The sequence below is a fragment of the Vipera berus genome (assembly GCF_964194415.1).
Source record: "Vipera berus genome assembly, chromosome: 14".
Classification (NCBI taxonomy): Eukaryota; Metazoa; Chordata; class Lepidosauria; order Squamata; family Viperidae; genus Vipera; species Vipera berus.
Window position 1 is genome coordinate 6,620,512 of NC_138217.1, and position 21,195 is coordinate 6,641,706.

The 21,195-nt window shown below is 43.2% G+C and overlaps 1 protein-coding gene across 1 annotated transcript in view; it reads right to left on the bottom strand.

Moving 5' to 3' along the window:
• Positions 1 to 1,286: 1,286 nt before the first annotated feature.
• GALNT9 (polypeptide N-acetylgalactosaminyltransferase 9) overlaps positions 1,287 to 21,195 on the bottom strand; it is a gene marked incomplete at both ends in the record, with an annotated part of 94,592 nt that continues 74,683 nt past the window's right edge. Inside the window, 5 exons of the mRNA XM_081339138.1 lie at positions 1,287 to 1,433; positions 4,427 to 4,594; positions 5,041 to 5,136; positions 7,978 to 8,115; positions 8,942 to 9,127. Coding sequence (XP_081195264.1) covers positions 1,287 to 1,433; positions 4,427 to 4,594; positions 5,041 to 5,136; positions 7,978 to 8,115; positions 8,942 to 9,127 — 735 coding nt within the window. The remainder of the gene's footprint in view (positions 1,434 to 4,426; positions 4,595 to 5,040; positions 5,137 to 7,977; positions 8,116 to 8,941; positions 9,128 to 21,195) is intronic.

A 21,195-nucleotide genomic window follows, 5' to 3' on the forward strand; every position in this document is an offset into this window, starting at 1 on the left:
TAACTTCAAACAGTCGCTAAAGGAAACGTTTGTAAATCAAGGACTACCTGTACTTAAATCTTGAATACGGACTCCCAGACTCCCCCAAAAAGCAGATGCTGCTGGGACAAAAATCAATGTGGTCAATTAAAATTTAATGCCAAATGAATGAATGAAATGCAGCCAATAGGATGAGTCCCCAGGCATTTAATAATGCCTCCTTTCCAACCCATTGGAAAAATTACAACTTGACAAGAAATGTTTGGAAAGTCCTTAGAAGTCGCACCTTAGACCAGGGGTTCGCAGGTACCATTGGAACATCACAGGTGTGATAGACACACTCACACACACACCCCAAATCAAAGTACCTCTCACCACCCAGCATCCCTTCTGCAGGCTGGTGTGAAGGTAGGGCTGAAACACACAACATCCGTCTTCTTGTTCCAAGTTCAGCAGCAAGAAATAAGCAGGCTCTTGTGATCCAACTGCCATCCAAGTCAACTTGCTGGAAACAGATTGTGTATCATGTTATTATTATTATTATTATTTTTGGTGAGGGAGGACAGTGTAATTTATTTACAGGGTAGTCATTGTTGCCATAGGGGTGCTTTTGAAACAGTTAATCAGACATGCTGACGTTGTGTGACTTCCCAGTTCCCCAGGATAGGAAGCGCAGTAGAAAAGGCACCATGGGTCTGTCCACCGCAAGAGTTGTGCATCCAGCCAAGCAACTTAAAGCTACAAAATCCACCTGGAACAGGACCATCTTCAATGAGGCACAAGATCCATCCACTTTACCAAATCATCCCAAATTATGGCTACCCTCCCCGTTTTTCCCATCCCCCCCTCCACGAGACCCAAAGCAAAGTTTGATTCTATTGTCTATTTCTCTCTCTCTCTCTCTTTTATCCATCAGAAAGAAACTTGAGGAAACTTGGAGAATTCTTTCTCGGTCACCCAACCGTACAAGGATAGATTGGAGTCGCTTCTGATTGACATGGGACAAGGCGAAGGCTTGCTAGGCTGATCTTCCTTCAGAACCAACCCAACTAAGTCTATCAAGGAACAAGTCCTAGATTAGTGTCCTCCTTGACATGTCAGCTTTTTCATCATCGACAAGGCACTCCACACTGTTCCTTTAAAAAAAAAAAGAAGAAGAACACCCTAAAACTGCACCCTGGCCTTCTTCTTTTAGCCATCATGGTTTCTTCCTCTGAGTCCTATTTAATCTACAACCCTCAGAGAGATTAACGCACGTGGGAGTTGGAGAAGAGGCGTCTTCATCCTTGTTCTTTTCAGCTTGGAAATCAGTGCCTTCCGTGTTTTATCCAATTTCTGATCATCCATTTTTGCCCCGAGCATCTCTGTACTACCAATCTAAGTCCAAAGTTGGCATCTTTAGACATTTCTACTTCTAGACACCGGCCAGTATCTCGGCTGATGATTGGCCCACTCTGTAAGGAAGGAAGAGGAAGGATTGTGAGTGCTCGTAGCTTTTCCCAGACAGACAAAGACAGGAAAAAACAATACGAATCACCCAAGGATTAAGAGAAGGCAAGAGAAGAAACAATGGGTGGCAAACTAATCAAGGAGAGAGGCAACCTAGAACAAAGGAGAAATTACCTGACAGTCAAGACAATTGACCAGTGGAACGACTTGCCTCCAGAATGCTTGTGAATGCTCAAACACTGGAAGTTTTTAAGAAGACATTGGTCAACTGTATGCTAGGTTTTGCATGGGAAACCCAGAGCTGGTTTCACTTCATCTATGCCAGGGATAGGCAACCTGGGCTCTTTTATGACTCGTGGACTCCAACTCCCAGAATTCCTGAGCCAGCCATGGCTCAGTATGGAAACCTCTCCATTTCTCCTCAGCGTGGCTGGCTCAGGAATTCTAGGAGTTGAAGTCCACGAGTCATAAAGTGGCCTAGGCCAGGGGTAGGCAACCTTGGCTCTTTTATGACTCGTGGACTCCAACTCCCAGAATTCCTGAACCAGCGTGGCTCAGCTTGGAAACCCCTCCCTTTTCCCTCAGAACGGCTGGCTCAGGAATTCTGGGAGTTGAAGTCCACGAGTCATAAAAGAGCCAAGGTTGCCCACCCCTGATCTATGCCAATGTAGTTTAATCAGTAAAGTTTATACTCTTGGTAAAATAATATCGCAGGAGTTTCTTTTCCTTGCAAAATTATCAAGTCAGGACCCTAAATAATAGACTGACAGAGTTGGAAGGGACCTTGGAGGTCTTCAAGTCCAACCCCATGCTCGGGCAAAAGACCCTCTACCATTCCAGACAAATGGCTGTCCGGTCTCTTCTTGAAAACCCCCAGTGACGGAGCATCCACAACTTCTGGAGGGAAGCCCTTCCACAAATGTTCTCATTGTCAGGAAATTTCTCCTTATTTCTAGGTTGGTTCTCTCCTTGATTACTTTCCACCCATTCCTGCTTGCCCTGCCCTCAGATCCTTTGGAGAATAAATTGATTCCCCTCTTCTTTGTGGTAGTCCCTCAAGTACTGGAAGATGGCTATCCTGTCACCCCCGCTTGTCCATCTCTTTGTGGGACTAGACATCCGCAGTTCAGCAATCGTTCGTCGTACGGTTTAGCCTGCTTATTTACTTCTAAATATATTTAGAGGTACATTTAACTGCATCGTTCTTAGCAACCAAGTGCAGAGATCATTATCACAACGTGTATATATTGGTCCCGGCCTTCTGCACTCTCAAATTCACAGCAAGACCTGAATAGGACTTAAATTGCTACTAGATGAAGTGAGGAGGGAACACCCTCCTATCTCAGATGAAAATTGGGGGGGGGGGGGAAAGCAAAATATGGAAATTACACGCTGTAGGATTTAGAAGGGAAAGAGAAAATCGGTTGGCTGGGATGACTCTGCTGACTGCTACAAGGGAGGAGGAGATAAGCCAGAATATTAGATTTTTTTTTTTTTAAAAAAAGGAGAATGTGGAGAACTGACTATGGTAATCCTTGCTGATGCGGAGAAGAAGAATTTAAACGCCTGGCTTTGTGTGTTCAGAAATTTGAACAAGAGGAAAAGGCTATCCCAAAGCTGAGCATGCAGTGGGAAAAAAAAAAGACAGGTGAGCGAAGAGTTAAATATGCAGTGTTCTCCTTCAAAAAACAAAATCTTCTGTTAGGGACTGGCATTGCCTGGAGGCATCAGGAGAAGAGAGAGGCAAAAAAAAAATGTAATCAAAATGACTGATTGCTTTATTTCCCTTAAATGGAAAATCAAATTGTTTGAGACTCTTCATAATAATAGGAACCAGCTGGGGAATATTTCTACATGTGAGTGTGTTCCTTTTCGTGTACGTTTTCCTTTCCTGACTTGGTACCCTCCATGCTTGCTAGTCCAATTTCATTTCAGCCTCCATGTAAGCTCCCAGAATTCCAGAGAACTCCCAGAATCCCATGGAACCTCCAGTGTTCCCAACCCGCATGGTGGTTGAGTGTTGTAGGAGCAGGAATCTCAATAGATCTGGAAGGCAGTAAGTTGGCAGTGACTTGGGAAGTGTAATGTTTGAGCCAAATAAACATTCTCTTTCAGTTCCTCACTTATACTTGTGGGGTCCTTGGTGCTCTCTGAGCTGGGTGGTTTTCTTGAAGACATTTCATGACCCAACTGGGGAACATCATCAGGGTTGGAAGAGGGTGTGGATAATCTGATAGCACTGAAGACATTACCTAGTTGGGTTGTGAAACGTCTGCAAGAAAACCACCCAGCTCAGAGAGCACCAAGGACCCCACAGTCCTCTTCCTCCTCCTCCTCCTCCTTCCCCTTCCTCCTCTCTGCAAACCCCATTTCCTTCAAGCACTGATGATGTTACTTAGTTGGGTAATGAAATGTCTGCAAGAAAACCCAGCTCAGAGAGCACCAAGGACCCCACAATCCTCCTCTTCCTCCTCCTCCTCTCTGCAAACCCCATTCCCTTTAGCACTGATGAGGTTCCCTAGTTGGGTCACGAAACATCTGCAAGAAAACCACCAAGCTCAGAGAGCACCAAGGACCCCACAGTCCTCCTCCTCCTCCTCCTCCACCTCCTCCTCCTCCTCCTCCACCTCCACCTCCTCCTCCTCCTCCTCCTCCTCCTCCTCCTCCTCCTCCTCTCCGCAAACCCCACTCCCTATAGCACTGATGATGTTACCTAGCTGGGTAATGAAACATCTGCAAGAAAAACACCAAGCTCAGAGACCACCAAGGACCCCACAGTCCTCCTCCTCCTCTTCCTCCTCCCCCCTCCTCCTCCTCTCCACAAAGCCACCTCCCTTCTAGCACTGATGATGATGCTCCTTAGTTGGGTCATGAAACGTCTGCAAGAAAACCACCCAGCTCCGAGAGCACCAAGGACCCCACAGTTCATCCCTCAGCTACCAATATTCTCTTCCATCAGTACCACTTATATCTGTATATCCTGACATGCCTGGAATACCTGTGTAAAGTCCCAGAGTCGCTGGGCTGGTCTCAGCGTATCTTCGCATTTCTTCAGCGCAGGGGTCCTTCCCTTCCCATCATCTATGAGACATTTTGAGTCCGGGAGGAACGCTGTAGATCCCAGCGGGCCCAGTTGCAACAATCCTTCGGTGCTGTAACGGACAAGCTGAGACCAAAACCAAATCAAAGGAAATAATTAGCAGAGTTAAGTCCACCGCAACCACAAATGCAACGCAAGAGCTGCTGAAAATGTAGCTCTTGTCTCACCGTTCGAAACCCCACCTCTTTAAAATTGTTCCTCCTCACCCAAACTCATGAGGTCTAGTTGCATGTCAACGACTTTGTGGCTGAGGGACACAGGTCTGTTTTGCATTAAATGTGTCTCTAGTTTGGTTACAGGTTCCTCACAACTTTGTGGCCCGTCTCTAAACCTCCAGCCCCAAACCTGGCTTGAAAATTTTTTATTTTTTATTTTTTTTATTTTAATTCCATTTATATCCCGCCCTTCTCCAAAGACTCAGGGCGGCTTACAAGCTTAGCAGTTCTCTTTCTCAAAAGTGAAGGTTTCCATCAAGCTTGACTCCAGAAGAACTTCCAAAGGTGCATTTTTACCTGGGAAGACATTCCATGGCATGGATAGAGTATCGCTTTATTGTCATCTTCTGCGCCCTGGTCCAAGCAGTAGCCGCTAGCTTTGCTGTTGCGTACCTGAAATAAAAACCAGGGTAGATAAGAGTTGAAGGAGAAAGAAAGAAAAGAAAGAAAGGAAGGAAGGAAGGAAGGAAGGAAGGAAGGAAGGAAGGAAGGAAGGAAGGAAGGAAGGAAGAAGAAATAGAAATGAAGGAGAGGAGGAGAGAGAAAGAGAGAAAGAAAAAAATAGAAATGAAGGGAGAGGAGGAAGGAAGAGAAAGAAAGAAAGAAAGAAAGAAAGAAAGAAAGAAAGAAAGAAAGAAAAAGAAAGAAAGAAAGAAAGAAAGAAAGAAAGAAAGAGAAAGAAAGAAAGAAAGAAAGAAAGAAAGAAAGAAAGAAAGTCTATGAAGATTCTCAGTCATCCAGATCATGGTTGTCCCAAAGGTGCTTTTTCAAGAGGCAACTGGACAAGAAAGAAAGAAAAAGAAAGAAAGAAAGAAAGAAAGAAAGAAAGAAAGAAAGAAAGAAAGAAAGGAAGGAAGGAAGGAAGGAAGGAAGGAAGAAAGAAAGAAAGAAAGAAAGAAGAGAAAGAAAGAAAGAAAGAAAGAAAGAAAGAAAGAAAGAAAGAAAGAAAGAAAGAAAGAAAGTCTATGAAGATTCTCAGTCATCCAGATCATGGTTGTCCCAAAGGTGCTTTTTCAAGAGGCAACTGGACAAGAAAGAAAGAAAGAAAGAAAGAAAGAAAGAAAGAAAGAAAGAAAGAAAGAAAGAAAGAAAGAAAGAAAAGAAAGAAAGAAAGAAAGAAAGAAAGAAAGAAAGAAAGAAAGAAGGAAGGAAGGAAGGAAGGAAGGAAGGAAGGAAGGAAGGAAGGAAGGAAGGAAGGAAGGAAGGAAGGAATATTTTTGTCATACGCTAAATAAATACCCCTTTGGTAATTGATGGATTCCCTCTTTGAAGATGGCCTGACCTTATGGACCAGGGATGGAGACTCAACCCATGTCTCCAACTCCTGAAAACAGGCCATCACTCTGTCTCCTATCTAACTAGTGCCTTCCTTCCACTGTGATAAACCAGAAATCAACACCAAATTGTGGCAGACAAACGCCTTTCCTATCCCGTTTCCCAGCCAAGAGTCCTTTAAAAAAAACACAACACCACACCTTCAGAGAGTGCAATAAAACGGAAGAGGACTTTAATAAATAAGCCCAAACTCTCCAGTATCAGAAGTTATGGGAACCCTCTCCTCTGCAAGACGATATAAAATATCGTTTCATCGCCCGTCACGAATTCTAAGGCCGGGAAGCAGCGACTGTCCTTCCCGTTCTCAAAATGGGCTGCCAACATTTAAGTGGGGACAGTCCTGCTTTACGACACCGGGTGTTATTCAGTAGCGAAGATGTGGCTTTTTTTTATTGTTATGACCCAGCTTTAAAAAAAATAAATAAAAATAGAGTGTTTTGGTGGTGGAGGGAAAATATATTTTTACAACCTCTCCGTATGTTTTATCTCTCTGCTCGTATATTTAGTTGCTCCGTTGACAAGAGGCCAAAGACAACAAGGCTTATTTTTATTAGGATGTCTTTGAACAGGAAAATAAAATAATAACGGGGAAGCTGTTTTCAAATCGCAATTCCAGGAGACAAGCAGCGAAGGTGTCTAGTTGTACATCAGACTCATAACCTGATTAGCAATTACCTTGGGCAGCATAAATATCGGTGCCAAGCCAAAATTGTCTTGGCAATTTCTCAGGAATGTCTTTCTCTGTTGAAAGAAGATTCTCTCTTCTCCCCCCCCCCTACCTTATTCTTAAGGAACTTGAGGATTATTTATGAATTTATTGGGGTGTTTTTCAGCTGGGGTGTGGGAGGGGGCACCCTTCTTTCAATGTGACACCATATCGCTCCGCAGTTTCCCTTATTGGAGAGCCAGTTTGGTCTAATGGTTAAGGCACCAGGCTAGGAACCAAGCTAGGAGGTGGTGAGTTCTAGTCCTGCCTTAGGCAATAGGCATGGAAGCTGTCTGGGTAGTCTGAAGAAAAGAAGAAATAGGGGAGACAGGATAGCAGTGTTCCAGTATCTGAGAGGCTGCCACAAAGAAAAGGGGGGTCATGTTATTCTCCAAAGCACCAGAGGGCAGGGTGAGAAACAACAGTTGGAAACTGACCAAAGAGAGAAGCAACCTGGAATTAAGGAGAAAGTTCCTGTGAGGACAATTAACCAGTGGAACAGCTTTGCCTTCAGATGTTGTGGGTGTTCCATCACTGGAGATTTTTAAGAAGAGGCTGGACAGTCACTTGTCTGAGATGGTATAGGTTCTCCTGCTTGAGCAGGGGGCTGGACTAGAAGACCTCCAAGGTCCCTTCCAGCTCTCTTCTCTTCTCTTCTCTTCTCTTCTCTTCTCTTCTCTTCTCTTCTCTTCTCTTCTCTTCTCTTCTCTTCTCTTCTCTTCTCTTCTCTTCTCTTCTCTTCTCTTCTCTTCTCTTCTATCCCATCTTCTATTCTATTCTATTCTATTCTATTCTATTCTATTCTATTCTATTCTATTCTATTCTATTCTATTCTATTCTATTCTATTCTATTCTATTCTATTCTATTCTATTCTATTCTATTCTATTCTATTCTATTCTATTCTATTCTCTCCAGGTGATTGGCCCAAAATCACCGAACTGGCTTTCATACCTAAGACAGGACTGGAACTCACTGTCACCTGGTAAAGCAAAGGAAAGTTGAAGCAACTTTATAAGCACCGTCACAGTTTCCCTTTGGACCATTCTACTTAATGACAGAATTGCTAATCCCAGTTTGGTTGCTAAACGAGGACCATTACTTTTTCCCCCAACTTGGCGCCTTTCAGCTCTGGAGAGTCCAGACTAGAATAAAACTGAACCATCGATTTGAGAGACAGGGATTCCCCCGTTACCTCTCCGTACGTGATGGTGTTGTTGTAAACCCTCATCTCAGGATACACATTCTCCAGGTACCACTTAAAACTCCGGCACTGCAGACGCTGCCGTAGAGCAACCCGTTCTGACACATCTCCGAAGTCAACTCCAGGGTTCTGTGACACAAAGACACAAAGCACAAAACAATGTTTGAGCAGGCTGGCTTTTCTAAGCAGCTTGTTCTCCAGTTCACACAACCGTTGGCATGGTCTACAGCCCCTTTCTTCCACCAACCCACCCAATCCCCTCCTTCTCTCCTTGGTCACTTAAGGAGCTTCTGAATCCAATGATGCTGTTAAAAACCGGAAATAAATATGAATTAAATCTCTGTAGAATCGGGTAGGGAGAATGGAGCGGTATCAAAAAGGCCGAGTGTCCTGGTTCCGACAGATGAAACTCTTCAAAGAACTTCGAGGCATTGTTTACCTTAAAGAATCTTTATTCAAGTAGCATGGCATCGGCACGTACACGGTCGAAGCCAAAATCTGAATTCCCTTCCCCTGAACACATAGTATCAAAGCACAATCCCCTCCTCTAATTAACAGTCATAAATCACATTCTCCAATTAATTTGAAATGCAGGCCCTCCCTCCAGTTCTCCAACCCCAACCCGCCATTTCTTATCATCTCTTATTTCAAACAACCTTGGGGGAAAAACACTCTACTACAATGTTGTTATGTCTAACTAATTCCCATACACATTCTTCCTCCCCCCACCCGCAGCATCATCTAATTCTAACTCTAAAAGTAACACACAAGTTAAGGGGGAAATGGTTGTATTTTCATATATTGTCAAAGCAAGAAGATCTGATGTTAGCAGGGTTGACACCAAGGTAGTTCAATGGCGGTTTCACCAGGCTGGGGGACCCATCTTCTATCTTGGCTGATAGGAGCATTCAGGAATGTTCCACTCGTGGGAAAGAGGCTTTAGTCCTCCCCTTACCGTCATTGGTATGTTCCACGCCATGTACACGTGGGACTTGAAGTCGTCCATCCATACTTCGGCCGCCCGCAGGGCATTGCGCTTGGCGTAATAGTCGATGTCGTTGTTGTACGGCTTCTTCGTGCGCTCAATGTGAGCCACGCGGGAACAAGGCAGGACTTCCATGCTCCCACCACACTGCCAGACCTGTGGGAAAAGTGAAGCAGGTCATGGAGGGTGCATAAAATGGGTCGTTAAGAAGGACTGTTTTAGCCTGAGCAAAGGGCAGCTCCTCTTCTGAAAATGGGAATGGACTGTGCAATCACGCAAGGTCCTAGATTACCTAGAATCCTGGGCTGGAAGGGACCTCAGAGGTGCTTAATTTTGAAAACAGAATAGCAGAGTGGGAAGGGACCTTGGAGGTCTTCTAGTCCAACCCCCTGCCATGTATCACCAGACCCCGAGGATTTGCGTGTGAATAATGGAAGGGGCTGTGGGAAAGTAGTGTCCATTAATCCACCTGCAAAGGTGTGAATTTTTAGAGGGAGGGAGGGAGGAGGAAGAGAGAGAAGGAGGGAGAAGACAAAGAAAGGAAAGAAGGAGGAAGAAAGGGAGAGAGAGAGAAGGAAGATTAAGGGAGGGAGGGAGGAGGAGGAGGACAGAGAAGGAGGGAGGAGGAAGATGAAAGAAAAGAAGGAGGGAGGGAGGGAGGGAGGAGGAAGAGAAAGGAAGGGAGGGAGGGAGGAGGAAGAGAGAAAAGGAGGGAGGAGGAAGGCAAAGAAAGAAAGGAAGGTGGAAGAGAGGGAGGGAGGGAGGAGGAAGAGAGGAAAAAAGGAAGAAGAGAGAGAAGGAGGGAGGAGGAAGATGAAAGAAAAGAAGGAGGGAGGGAGAGAGGAGGAAGAGAAAGGAAGGGAGGGAGGGAGGAGGAAGAGAGAAAAGGAGGGAGGAGGAAGACAAAGAAAGAAAGGAAGGTGGAAGAGAGGGAGGGGGAGAGGAGGAAGAGAGGAAAAAAGGAAGAAGAGAGAGAAGGAGGGAGGAGGAAGATGAAGGAAGGAAGGAAGGAAAGAGGAAGAGAGAGAGGGAGGAGGAAGAGAGGATGAAAGAAAGGAAGAGATGGAGGGAGGGAGGGAGGGAAGGAGGAGCAACTTTTATTAGATGCAAAACATCCAGACTTTTTCTAAATGTAAACCCTTCTCAAATCTCATGGGGCCTCATTTAGGTTTCGCAAGTGCAATTTCCACCCTTGGCCTTAGCCGAAGATCCCCTCAAAGTCTTGGGTGAGTGTCACAAGAGTCCGCTCCCCGAGTGCCCTCAGCTTTCAAATAAGATAAAACGAAATATTTCTGCTACAGGCCACGCGACCCTCCGCCCCCCCCACCCCACCCCACTCATCCAAGATTAAGTGGACAAAGGCTGAGACTTTCCGAAAAGCGACCTTCTCCATTCCTAAGAACACCAGAAAAACCAAGTGTCGTTATTGATGTAAAGAGGCTTGATGAGCTTGTTCCTTCATTAAAAAGATAAACTTGTTTCCTTTCACTTGCAAATTAAGGCGACACATAAATATCCCGCTTTTTTCTTTTTTTTTTTTCAAGTTCTGGTTCCTACTGCTCAGGGCTTCGTACATTTATTTTTATTTTATTTTTAAGTTACATAAGACGTATTTATAACCCTCCCAAGACGGATGGTAATGCAATATGTTGAGCCTAAAAAAAGCATTAAGCCAAGGGAAACGGTCCAACTCATCTATATATGCAAGACAAATAGTTATTTATTCAAGCTGCATTTTCTCCACACCAAAATCTCCCTTGAGTTTGCTTCCCTTGCACAAAAAGAAAGAAAGAAAGAAAGAAAGAAAGAAAGAAAGAAAGAAAGAAAGAAAGAAAGAAAGAAAGAAAAAGATTCGGTTTGTCTACTTCGTTCTCAGAATGCATGAAAAATTTCTTTTAGAGTTCCCTTTGCAGATCCTTTTTTAAAATCCATCTCTGGTGTTGCTGACGCAAAAAGACATATTTTGACATTATAGTTCTCAGTCCTCAATTTTTCTATGTTTCCAACTCTTTACAAATCTTTTTGGGCTTCCTGAGCTGAAAAAGCCTTGGGTGATGGTTTCCTTCCTGATATGTTGTTGTGTGGGTGGGTTTTTTTTGAGATGCAATGGACTATGAGGAGGTGATGGAGAGAAGTTCAACCTACCCTGAAAAATTAGGCCAGCCTCAACTTACGAGCAAAATTTCTCGAAATTTCTTGTTCACTGAGCTTTGCCCCATTGGACGACCTTTGTGCCTCAGTTGTGAAATGAATCAACTGCAGCTGTTAAATGAGTAACCGGCTTGTTAAATGAATCTGGCTTCCGCGTTGACTTTGCCTGTCAGAAATTCGCAAAAAGTGATGGCGTGACCCCGGGGCACCGCAACGGGTCATAAATACAAGTCAGAGGCCAAGCGTCCGGATTTTGGTCATGTGACCATGGGGCAGCCGCAACGGGTGTAAATGTGAAAAATGGTCATTGTCGCTTTTTTTCAATGACGTTGCGGGAACTGGGTATGTGTGGTCTACCAAAAAGAAGAGGCTACGGAAGACATGATAGCAGTATCACAATATTTGAGGGGCTGTCACAAAGATCAGAGGGGTCAGCCTTCTTCAGAAATGGTGTAGGCTCTCCTGCTTGGGATTGGACCAACGTTGGGGTCCAGCCGGTTCGCACCACTTCGGCAGAACCGGTAGCTAACTTTTTGTTGCCCAGGCTCAGAATGGACTTCCGGAAGCGCCATCCACACAGAGAACCGGTTGTTCGCATATTTGAATCCCACCACTGGATTGGACTGGATGACCTACAACAGTGATGGTGAACCTTTTAGTGACCGAGTGCCCAAACTGCAACCCAAAACCCAGTTATGTATCATCGGGTGCTGGGTGGGCATGACCCATTGGGTGGGTGTGGCCCATTGGCTGGGTGTGGCCCATTGGCTGGGTGTGGCTGTGGCGGTAACGGCAGACTGGGTGGGACTAAAAAGTTCAATCAATTCCAACTTTGCGAGATCTTTCTTTTTTCCTGCGAGAAGTTGAAATTGATTGATGGATTGAACCTTTATTTTTTCTTGCACACGGCGGCGGAGGCCTAAAGCGAAAAGGTTTTATAAAACCCAGCTGAAGGCCTAGGACTGGGGCGACGGCACACGTGCCCACAGAGAGGGCTCTGCGTGCCACCTGTGGCACACGTGCCATAGGTTCGCCACCATGGACCTACAAGGTCCCTTCCAACTCTGCTGTTTTAATCATCTTCTAACCCACCTTTTCTCCAAAGCACTGGGAGGGCAAGACAAGAAGTAATGGGTAGAAGATGGTTAAAAAGAGAGCCAGCCTAGAACTGAGCAGAAACTTCCTGATAATGGGGAACAATTAATCAGTGGAACGACTTGCCTCCAGAGGTTGTGGGTGCTCCAACACTGGAGGATTTTAAGAAGAGATTGCACTGTCAATTGGTGGGATGGTACAGGGTCTCCTGCTGCTTGAGCCGTGTGTGTGTGTGTGTGTGTGTGTTGGACTAGAAGACTTTCCAACTCTATAATTCTGTAATTCTGATCTCAGTTACTGTTTGTTCTCATTTCAAATATTTTTATATTATAGAAAGTAAGCGAGGCTCGAACAAAAATGATGAACTATTGGCTGTTCTCAAGCAGCCCTGCAAATATCAAGTCAGAAAACATATTTTGCTTATCCTGTCTAAAAATCAATAAATACCAAGACTCAACCCCTCATACGACGGGCTGCTTTTTGAAAATCCTGGAATGTTAACTTGTGTGGACCAAAAGTATTGAAAAGGCAGCCTTGTCAGCACAAGGTATGAGACAGCAGGCTTTAGATCATTAGCAGATTTCGAACTGGGAAGCTTTTGGTGCTCTCCGAGCTTGGTGGTTTTTCTTGCAGATGTTTCATTACCCAACCAGGGAACATCATTAGTGCTGCTGCTGTTGTCTAGTTTGTGTAGCCAAACATCTGCAAGAAAACCACCAAGCTCGGAGAGCACGAAAGACGCCTCATTTGAACCCCGAGCTACAAAGATTCTCCTTTATCAGAATTCAAACTCGGAGGGGGAAGAAAAAGGCAAAAATATAAGAATCAAAAGGTTCTCCAGAAACAGCACCATAAGTTTGTTTTCAAGTTCTGGTAAACCGGGGAAGGGAAAAAAAATATATCACTTTGCCACTTCTGTTTTTTTTTTCAGATGAGCTTTTATATCCTTTAAAAGCATTCACTGTTTGATCTGACTATTAGCAGGAGTGATGGAGAAACTATGACGGTTTCAAAATAAGTACACTAAGACATTCATCAAGGTTGTGAAATGGGGAAAAATTATGGCTGGAATCCATCAAGAACACTCCATCTTGCTGATCCTATTTGTACCAGGATGCTGTCTTTTTCCAAAGATAGATGATTCTAGGGCTGACACTAATGGATGCCGCATTGAATGTTTCTGCTGAATCTTTGTAAACTTTCTAGCTTTTTCCTAAGGAAGTTTACAGAGAGAAAAGAGGGTGAAGTTGAGGAGGAGGAGGGAGGGAGGGAGGGAGGGAGGGAGGGAGGGAGGGAGGAAGGAAGGAAGGAAGGAAGGAAGGAAGGAAGGGGAGGAGAAGGAGAAGGAGAAGGAGGAGGAGGAGGAGGAGGAGGAGGAGGAGGAGAAGAAGAAGAAGAAGAAGAAGAAGAAGAAGAAGAAGAAGAAGAAGAAGAAGAAGAAGAAGAAGAAGAAGAAGAAGAACAACAACAACAACAACAACAACAACAACAACAACAGGAGGAGGAGGAGGAGGAGGAGGAGGAGAAGAAGAAGAAGAAGAAGAAGAAGAAGAAGAAGAAGAAGAAGAAGAAGAAGAAGAAGAACAACAACAACAACAACAACAACAACAACAACAACAACAACAACAGGAGGAGGAGGAGGAGAAGAAGAAGAAGAAGAAGAAGAAGAAGAAGAAGAAGAAGAAGAAGAAGAAGAAGAAGAAGAAGAAGAAGAAGAAGAAGAAGAAGAAGAACAACAACAACAACAACAACAACAACAACAACAACAACAAGAGGAGGAGGAGGAGAAGAACAACAACAACAAGAACAAGAAGAATAAGAGGAGGAGGAAGAGGATGAAGTAATGACTTTGAGAGGAGACAGTCTTTTGTTAACCTTATAGGAGAAAATCCCTTAATCATCCCAACACTGAAATATTTCCTGAAGAATTTTGTCGCTCAGCATTCTTTATCTCTTTGAGGGTTTTATGAGCAGAGAGATAAATCAGGCAAATTAATAGTCTGGCACCATGGGAGGGAAAAGAAGATAAGATTACAGGGGGAAAAAATAGGATTTTAAAAATGACCCACATATTTTAACCGCTAATCCAATCTAAAAAAATAAAATAAAAATAAAACAGTAAATCCACTTTGCTCCATTCTGACAAACAACATCACTCCTCTGACCAATGTGTTTAGAGATTGACCTGGAAAGGATTTTTTTTTATGAGCTAAGGTTCTTTTCTGTAAAGACAACTAAATCTCCAGTCTTTCTAAAACAATCAATTACATTTGAAGGAGGAAAGGAGGACAGGCGTGTTATTTAAAAGCATCCAAAAATACAGAGAATAGCCAGAAATGAGGCATCTTGGTCTTACACCATTGAGCAACAGAATACAGGACTGAACTCATAAAAGGTGTTTGGCAGAACAACCACTCAACTTTGCCTCCTTCAGCAAAACATATATTCAATATCTAAGCTAGAGGAGGTAAGCTCGTTTATTTTAATTATCGCGCACTTCTAATAAGCTATTTCTAATAGAGTGCTTTTCTGTAGTCCTTTATATCTATCTAGGGAGCTTCTAAAGTCAGCTCATTCCGCTTCCTCCTTTTCATTTTTCTCTTCCATACGGATCAGCATTCATTCAATTACTGCTTTTTATGAGGAGACGAGGATTTTGCATAAGGTGGACATTTTCAGGGGCGACTTTACTCATTCCCACTTCCCATCCTAGCTGAGGTGGATTTTGGCGGGGGCCCCCCACCCCCAAATCAATCATTCTGTGAAGTAGGGTAAGGATGTTCTGCATGAAGTAGCAACTCCATGGTTCAAACTTCATGGGCTCCTGATGTTTATTTTTCCTTCCTACTCCAGGAAAGCAGGAGGAGGAGAAGGAGAAGTGGGAGGGGAAAAAAATCAAACTTTGGCCAGACTGCTTTCAGATAATCCAATTTCCTTGTCTGGCAGTTGGAGGAGGAGGAGGAGGAGGAGGAGGAGGAGGAGGAGGAAGAAGAAGAAGAAGAAGAAGAAGAAGAAGAAGAAGAAGAAGAAGAAGAAGAAGAAGAAGAAGAAGAAGAAGAAGAAGAAGAAGAAGAGGAGGAGGAGGAGGAGGAGGAGGAGGAGGAGGAGGAGAAGAAGAAGAAGAAGTAGAAGAAGAAGAAGAAGAAGAAGAAGAAGAAGAAGAGGAGGAGGAAGAAGAAGAAGAAGAAGAGGAGGAGGAGGAGGAGGAATTTTTAAAACTGATTTCCAACTCAAAACTAGAAAGTCTACTTTCCTGATGTTCAAGACTCAGCAAACATTCTTTTAACAACGTATTTGCCCCTCCCTCAAAGTAGAGTCCAGCAGAAACAGCAAATAAAAGTCAACCGCCTTTTAGATATAGATCAGTTTGTGCTCTCAAAAGGAATGAATATCATGAGGCTGTTAAGAAAACTGTATTTCTCTGTGAAGACCATAATTTTCTCTCCCTGTTGCAAGTAGAGTTTTGCCAAAGTGAACTGCACAGGCAGAATGAGAATATCTAGGATGGACCCATTTAGAGAAAGGTCAGGTTCCCACCGTATCATCCGAAGAAAACTTAAAGGCTCCAATTTCTGCCTGGACAGGATTACAGAAATTTTATGGAACACCGGAGGAGTTTCAATATTGATTTGGTATTATTTATTGGTATTTACAATGTTTCCATCCTGCTGGTTTATTCAAAGTCCTTGAAAGAATAGAATAGAATAGAATAGAATAGAATAGAATAAGAATAGAATAAGAATAGAATAGAATAGAATAGAATAGAATAGAATAGAATAAGAATAGAATAAGAATAGAATAGAATAGAATAGAATAGAATAAGAATAGAATAGAATAGAATAGAATAGAATAGAATAGAATAGAATAGAATAGAATAGAATAGAATAGAATAGAATAGAATAGAATAGAATAGAATAGAATTGGAATGGAAATGGGAAATTAGAATAGAATAGAATAGAATAGAATAGAATAGAATAGAATAGAATAGAATAGAATAGAAATGGAATGGAAATGGGAAATTAGAATAGAATAGAATAGAATAGAATAGAATAGAATAGAATAGAATAGAATAGAATAGAATAGAATAGAATAGAATAGAATAGAATAGAGCTGGAAGGGACCTTGGAGGTCTTCTAGTCCAGCCCCCTGCTCAAGCAGGAGAACCTACACCATCTCAGACAGGTGAATGTCTAGCCTCTTCTTAAAAATCTCCAGCGATGGAGTGCCCACGATTTTTAGGGGTAAATACCCCTAAAATACCACAGGGTAGAGCAGGGGTGTCAAACTGGTGGCCTGTGGGCCGGATCCGTCACACACAGGCCACACCCACTCTGGAAGGGCAAAAAAATGTCACGATATGTCACGATATGTCACGTGATGCGAGCGGGTTTTGACAGCCGTGCCGCATAGTAGAAGACCTCCAAGGTTCCTTCTAACTCTATTCTGATTGATTGATTGATTGATTGAATGATTGAAATGGTCTAGGGACTCCTGCCTGAGCAGTGGGTTGGACTAGAAGACCTCCAAGGTCTCTTCCACAACTCTGTTATTCCATTCTATTCTGTTGAGTTTTGTTGTCTTCTGTTCCCTTCCGTTCCATTCTTCCATCCCATCCCATCCCATCCCGTCACATTCTGTTTCATTCTTCTAGTTATAGTCTCCATGATGGACCCTGAGCTGCTCCTAAATCTGAATTAAAAAAGATCAGCCCCCCCCCCCCCAATTGCCGAGAATGTGCCTGCTCCAATGCTAAAGAGAGGGCAGGAAGCACTCACATTAATTCATTAACGCAAGACAGATGCGCCGGCTTTAAAAATAGCGGAAAAACCCAGTGGCAACTTTGAAAGCGCTCCCAAACATCTTTGCTTAGTAATCTTTCCACAGAGCTTAATTGCAGGTCCTTCGGGACTCATGGAGAAAGGCTACCATATGGATCAGCATCAGCAACACTTCCAATATTTATGATGGAATAAAAAGCTTTTCTTTTCTTTTTTTTAAAAAAACCCCTGCTTAGCAAGCTAGGTTGAAAAAAAAAAGTATTTCTTTTTTCCCCCCTCAAACAGAAGTGGGGGGGGGGGGAAGAGCACATCCAGAGATAGCTGCGTAAGCAAGCAAACCTGTCTGTGATTATTAAGAAAGACACCCCTGGTTGGTTGGTTAAAAGTAACATCTGAAAGAGGCTCCTGAAGAGCTAATGCCTTCAGACAAAGTTTCCATTTAAGATTATTTGGCCTGTCAGCATCTCCAGTTCATTAGCACCCCAGCCACCAAGTTCTATTTCCTAAGGTCTAAGGAGCAGAAGGGCAGACTTGTACTCCGAAATATGTTTGTGGAAGCAAAACGCCATAGAATTGTAAGACACTCCCCCCCCCAGGAGAAACTCTACAGACACTATGGAGTTCTATTTCAGTCTAGCGATGTCAGCGTGTATCCATAATTGCATCTATCTTCTGGGTCTTGTAAAGTCACGCCGGCTTGCAAAGATGCACAGTTCCCCTGAAAGGGGTTGATTTTTCCAGCTACACCCAAGCACACCCTGACTCTGGGACAGACATCCAAGTTCATCTCTCTTCATATGGAGTCTTCTAACTCAGGAGGACAAAACGGGGGGGGGGGTTACATTTGGCTCTCCTGCATTTCTGTTGGGGTCCCTCAAAGACTCGAGAGTGGGGAGGGTCCTCAAGGTGAGTTCTTTTGGCGTGAGGGTGGGTTGGGGAGTCCAAGTGTCAAGAGTCAAAAATGGGGTGTTTGAAGATCTGAAGATGGTTACGTAACCCTTCAGCCTCTGCTACAAAGAAGAGCGGGGTCAACCTAACCTCCAAAGCACCTGAAGGCAGGAGAAGAAGCCACGGATGGAAACTCATCAAGGAGAGAAGCAACCTGGAACTAAGGAGGAATTTCCTGACAGTGAGAATATTAATCAGTGGAACATCTTGCCTCCAGAAGTGGTGAATGCTCTAACGCTGGAAGTCTTTAAGAAGAGACTGCACAGCCATTTGTCTGAAATGGTATATGGTTTCCTACCTGAGCAAGGGGTTGGTCTAGAAGACCTCCAAGTTCCATTCCAGCTCTGTTATTCTATTCTATTCTATTCTATTTTATTCTATTCTATTCTATTCTATTCTATTCTATTCTATTCTGTTCTGTTCTGTTCTGTTCTGTTCTGTTCTGTTCTGTTCTGTTCTGTTCTATTCTATTCTATTCTATTCTATTCTATTTATATTCTTTCTATATTCTATTCTATTCTATTCTATTCTATTCTATTCTATTCTATTCTATTCTATTCTATTCTATTCTATTCTATTCTATTCTATTCTATTCTATTCTATTCTATTCCATTCCATTCCATTCCATTCCATTCCATTCCATTCCATTCCATTCCATTCCATTCCATTCTATTTTAAAAATTAAATCCCTCTTTCAAAACATCTCTGGTGCCAAAAATATTTGGAATGTCACCTTGGAGTCAAAATAACTTACACGATGAAAAGATCTATATAACTAATTTAGTGCAATTGTTTGCCATCAAAGATTCAGGTAGGTTTTCCTCATTCTAAATTTGAACCAGTTTGATGGTTGAAATTCTATCCCATTCATCTCAACAAATCTTGTTAAAGAGAACTTGGTGAGGATCATACATGGAAAAGAAAAAGTTTCGTTTCTTAGGTAGTTGCCCCAAAGTCTGAGTCTTCCCCCTACATACTAAGAGTTGACCCTACTCAACCACAGAATCATTGCCAGCTTTTCCACACATGTACGCAAGGGCTAAGTCTCAGCTTCCTTCAAAAGCGAGGCCTTTTTACTGCTTACAAACCACACGCGCACACCCCCTCAGAAAAAATCACACTGCCAACAGTGCAGAATCTAAAATTACTTTTTAATGGTAATGTGAGCAAAATCATCCTTTCTGTGTATTCAAGCGACTTCCATTCATTTTTACCCCCCTCCTAACATATTCAAAGTAGCAGGGTGATATTATAAAGACCAATGGTATAATTTACATCGGAGGTAGGGGAACAAAATCCAGGCTACAGTTGTACAATAATAACACAGGAGAAGGTGTATGCCTGTAGGAGGGAGAATAAAGGAGAGCTTGAAATCTTTGTATAGAATTATACGACTTGATGTAACAGCTGCCAACACTAATCTCGTAGGAAGGATATTTAGCTAGAATTCAAAGGATTCAAAAGCATTCCAGAAAAACCAAAAGGGGACTCAGAAACACCTGGATGCAATCTTTTCTGAAGCATTAATAACCCAGACAGGGTTATATTTAATTCCATTTTTTTCAGAGGGTTAATTTAACTCTATTCAGTCTAACTCAGTTAACTTGTCCAAAACCGCTTGTCCTTTCCAACGTTCATAGTCAAGTCAAAGTCCTAGAGAGGCCTTATTTTTACAGGGCTTCTTCAGGGCTTCTTTCTGCATTGTTCTTTTGGCTTTCACTCATCCTCATCGACAGGAGGGTGAAAGAGGGACACCGTCCTATCCCAATAATCTCATCATTATATATACCGTATATATATATATATATATATATATATATATATATATATATATATATATATATATATATATATGTATATAGGGACGCGGTGGCTCAGTGGGTTAGGACGCTGAGCTTGTCGATCGGAAGGTCGGCAGTTTGGCGGGTCGAATCCCGAGTGCCGCGTAACAGAGTGAGCGCCTGTTACTCGTCCCAGCTTCTGCCAACCTAGCAGTTCGAAAGCACGTAAAAATGCAAGTAGAAAAATAGGGACCACTACGGTGGGAAGGTAACAGCGTTCCGTGCGCCTTTGGCGTCTAGTCATGCCGGCCACATGACCACGGAGATGTCCTCGGACAAGCGCTGGCTCTTCGGCTTTGAAACGGAGATGAGCACCGGCCCCTAGAGTCGGAAACGACTAGCACGCATGTGCGGGGGAACCTTTACCTTTACCTATATATATATATATATATATATATATATATATATATATATGTATGTATGTATGTATGTATGTATGTATGTATGTATGTATGTATAGATAGATAGACAGACAGACATATATAAAAGGGACACGGTGGCTCAGTGGGTTAGGACACTGAGCTTGTCGATCAGAAGGTCGGCAGTTTGGCGGGTCGAATCCCGAGTGCCGCGTAACAAAGTGAGCGCCTGTTACTCGTCCCAGCTTCTGCCAACCTAGCAGTTCGAAAGCACGTAAAAATGCAAGTTGAAAAATAGGGACCACTCCGGTGGGAAGGTAACAGCGTTCTGTGCGCCTTTGGCGTCTAGTCATGCCGGCCACAGGACCACGGAGACGTCCTCGGACAAGCGCTGGCTCTTCGGCTTTGAAACGGAGATGAGCACCGGCCCCTAGAGTCGGAAACGACTAGCACGCATGTGCGGGGGAACCTTTACCTTTTTATTTATTGGACAATCCTTAAGCATGATGTAAACCTCTTTCCTGACTGTTCACATCATATTAACAGGAGGGGAACAAACAGAATCAGTGACTCTGAGAGCTGTAAAAAAAATAATAATGAAAATGTGGAACAGTCCTCTTGGGCTTGCTATCTGACATTTGTTATAAAGAGAGTTTGCATTGATGGATAAACACAGCAGGAAAATGACAATCATATGATCAAAGGGTAATGACGAGGGAAAGCAACATAGTGCAGCCACAGTTGGTTAACCGGTTTGGACTAGATAAAAACATGGACCAGAAGCTGTTTACAAACAATTTTTAAAATCCCGAGTGCTGCTTCCCACCCCCCACATTGCTTTTTTTAATCAATATTTTAATGGCCAGAAAGCACAGGCGAGGCCATCTTATTAACCTCTTTTAATCAACTGAATTTAAGTTTAATTACACTACATAAATAGTACCTTCTGTAGGAGAAGAGCAGGCAGAGCTGGAGGTGGAGTTAAATGTGTCATCAACCTAGAGTCCTTCCATTGCCACGAATGATCCAAGTCTGCCCGCCTTGAATTCTGT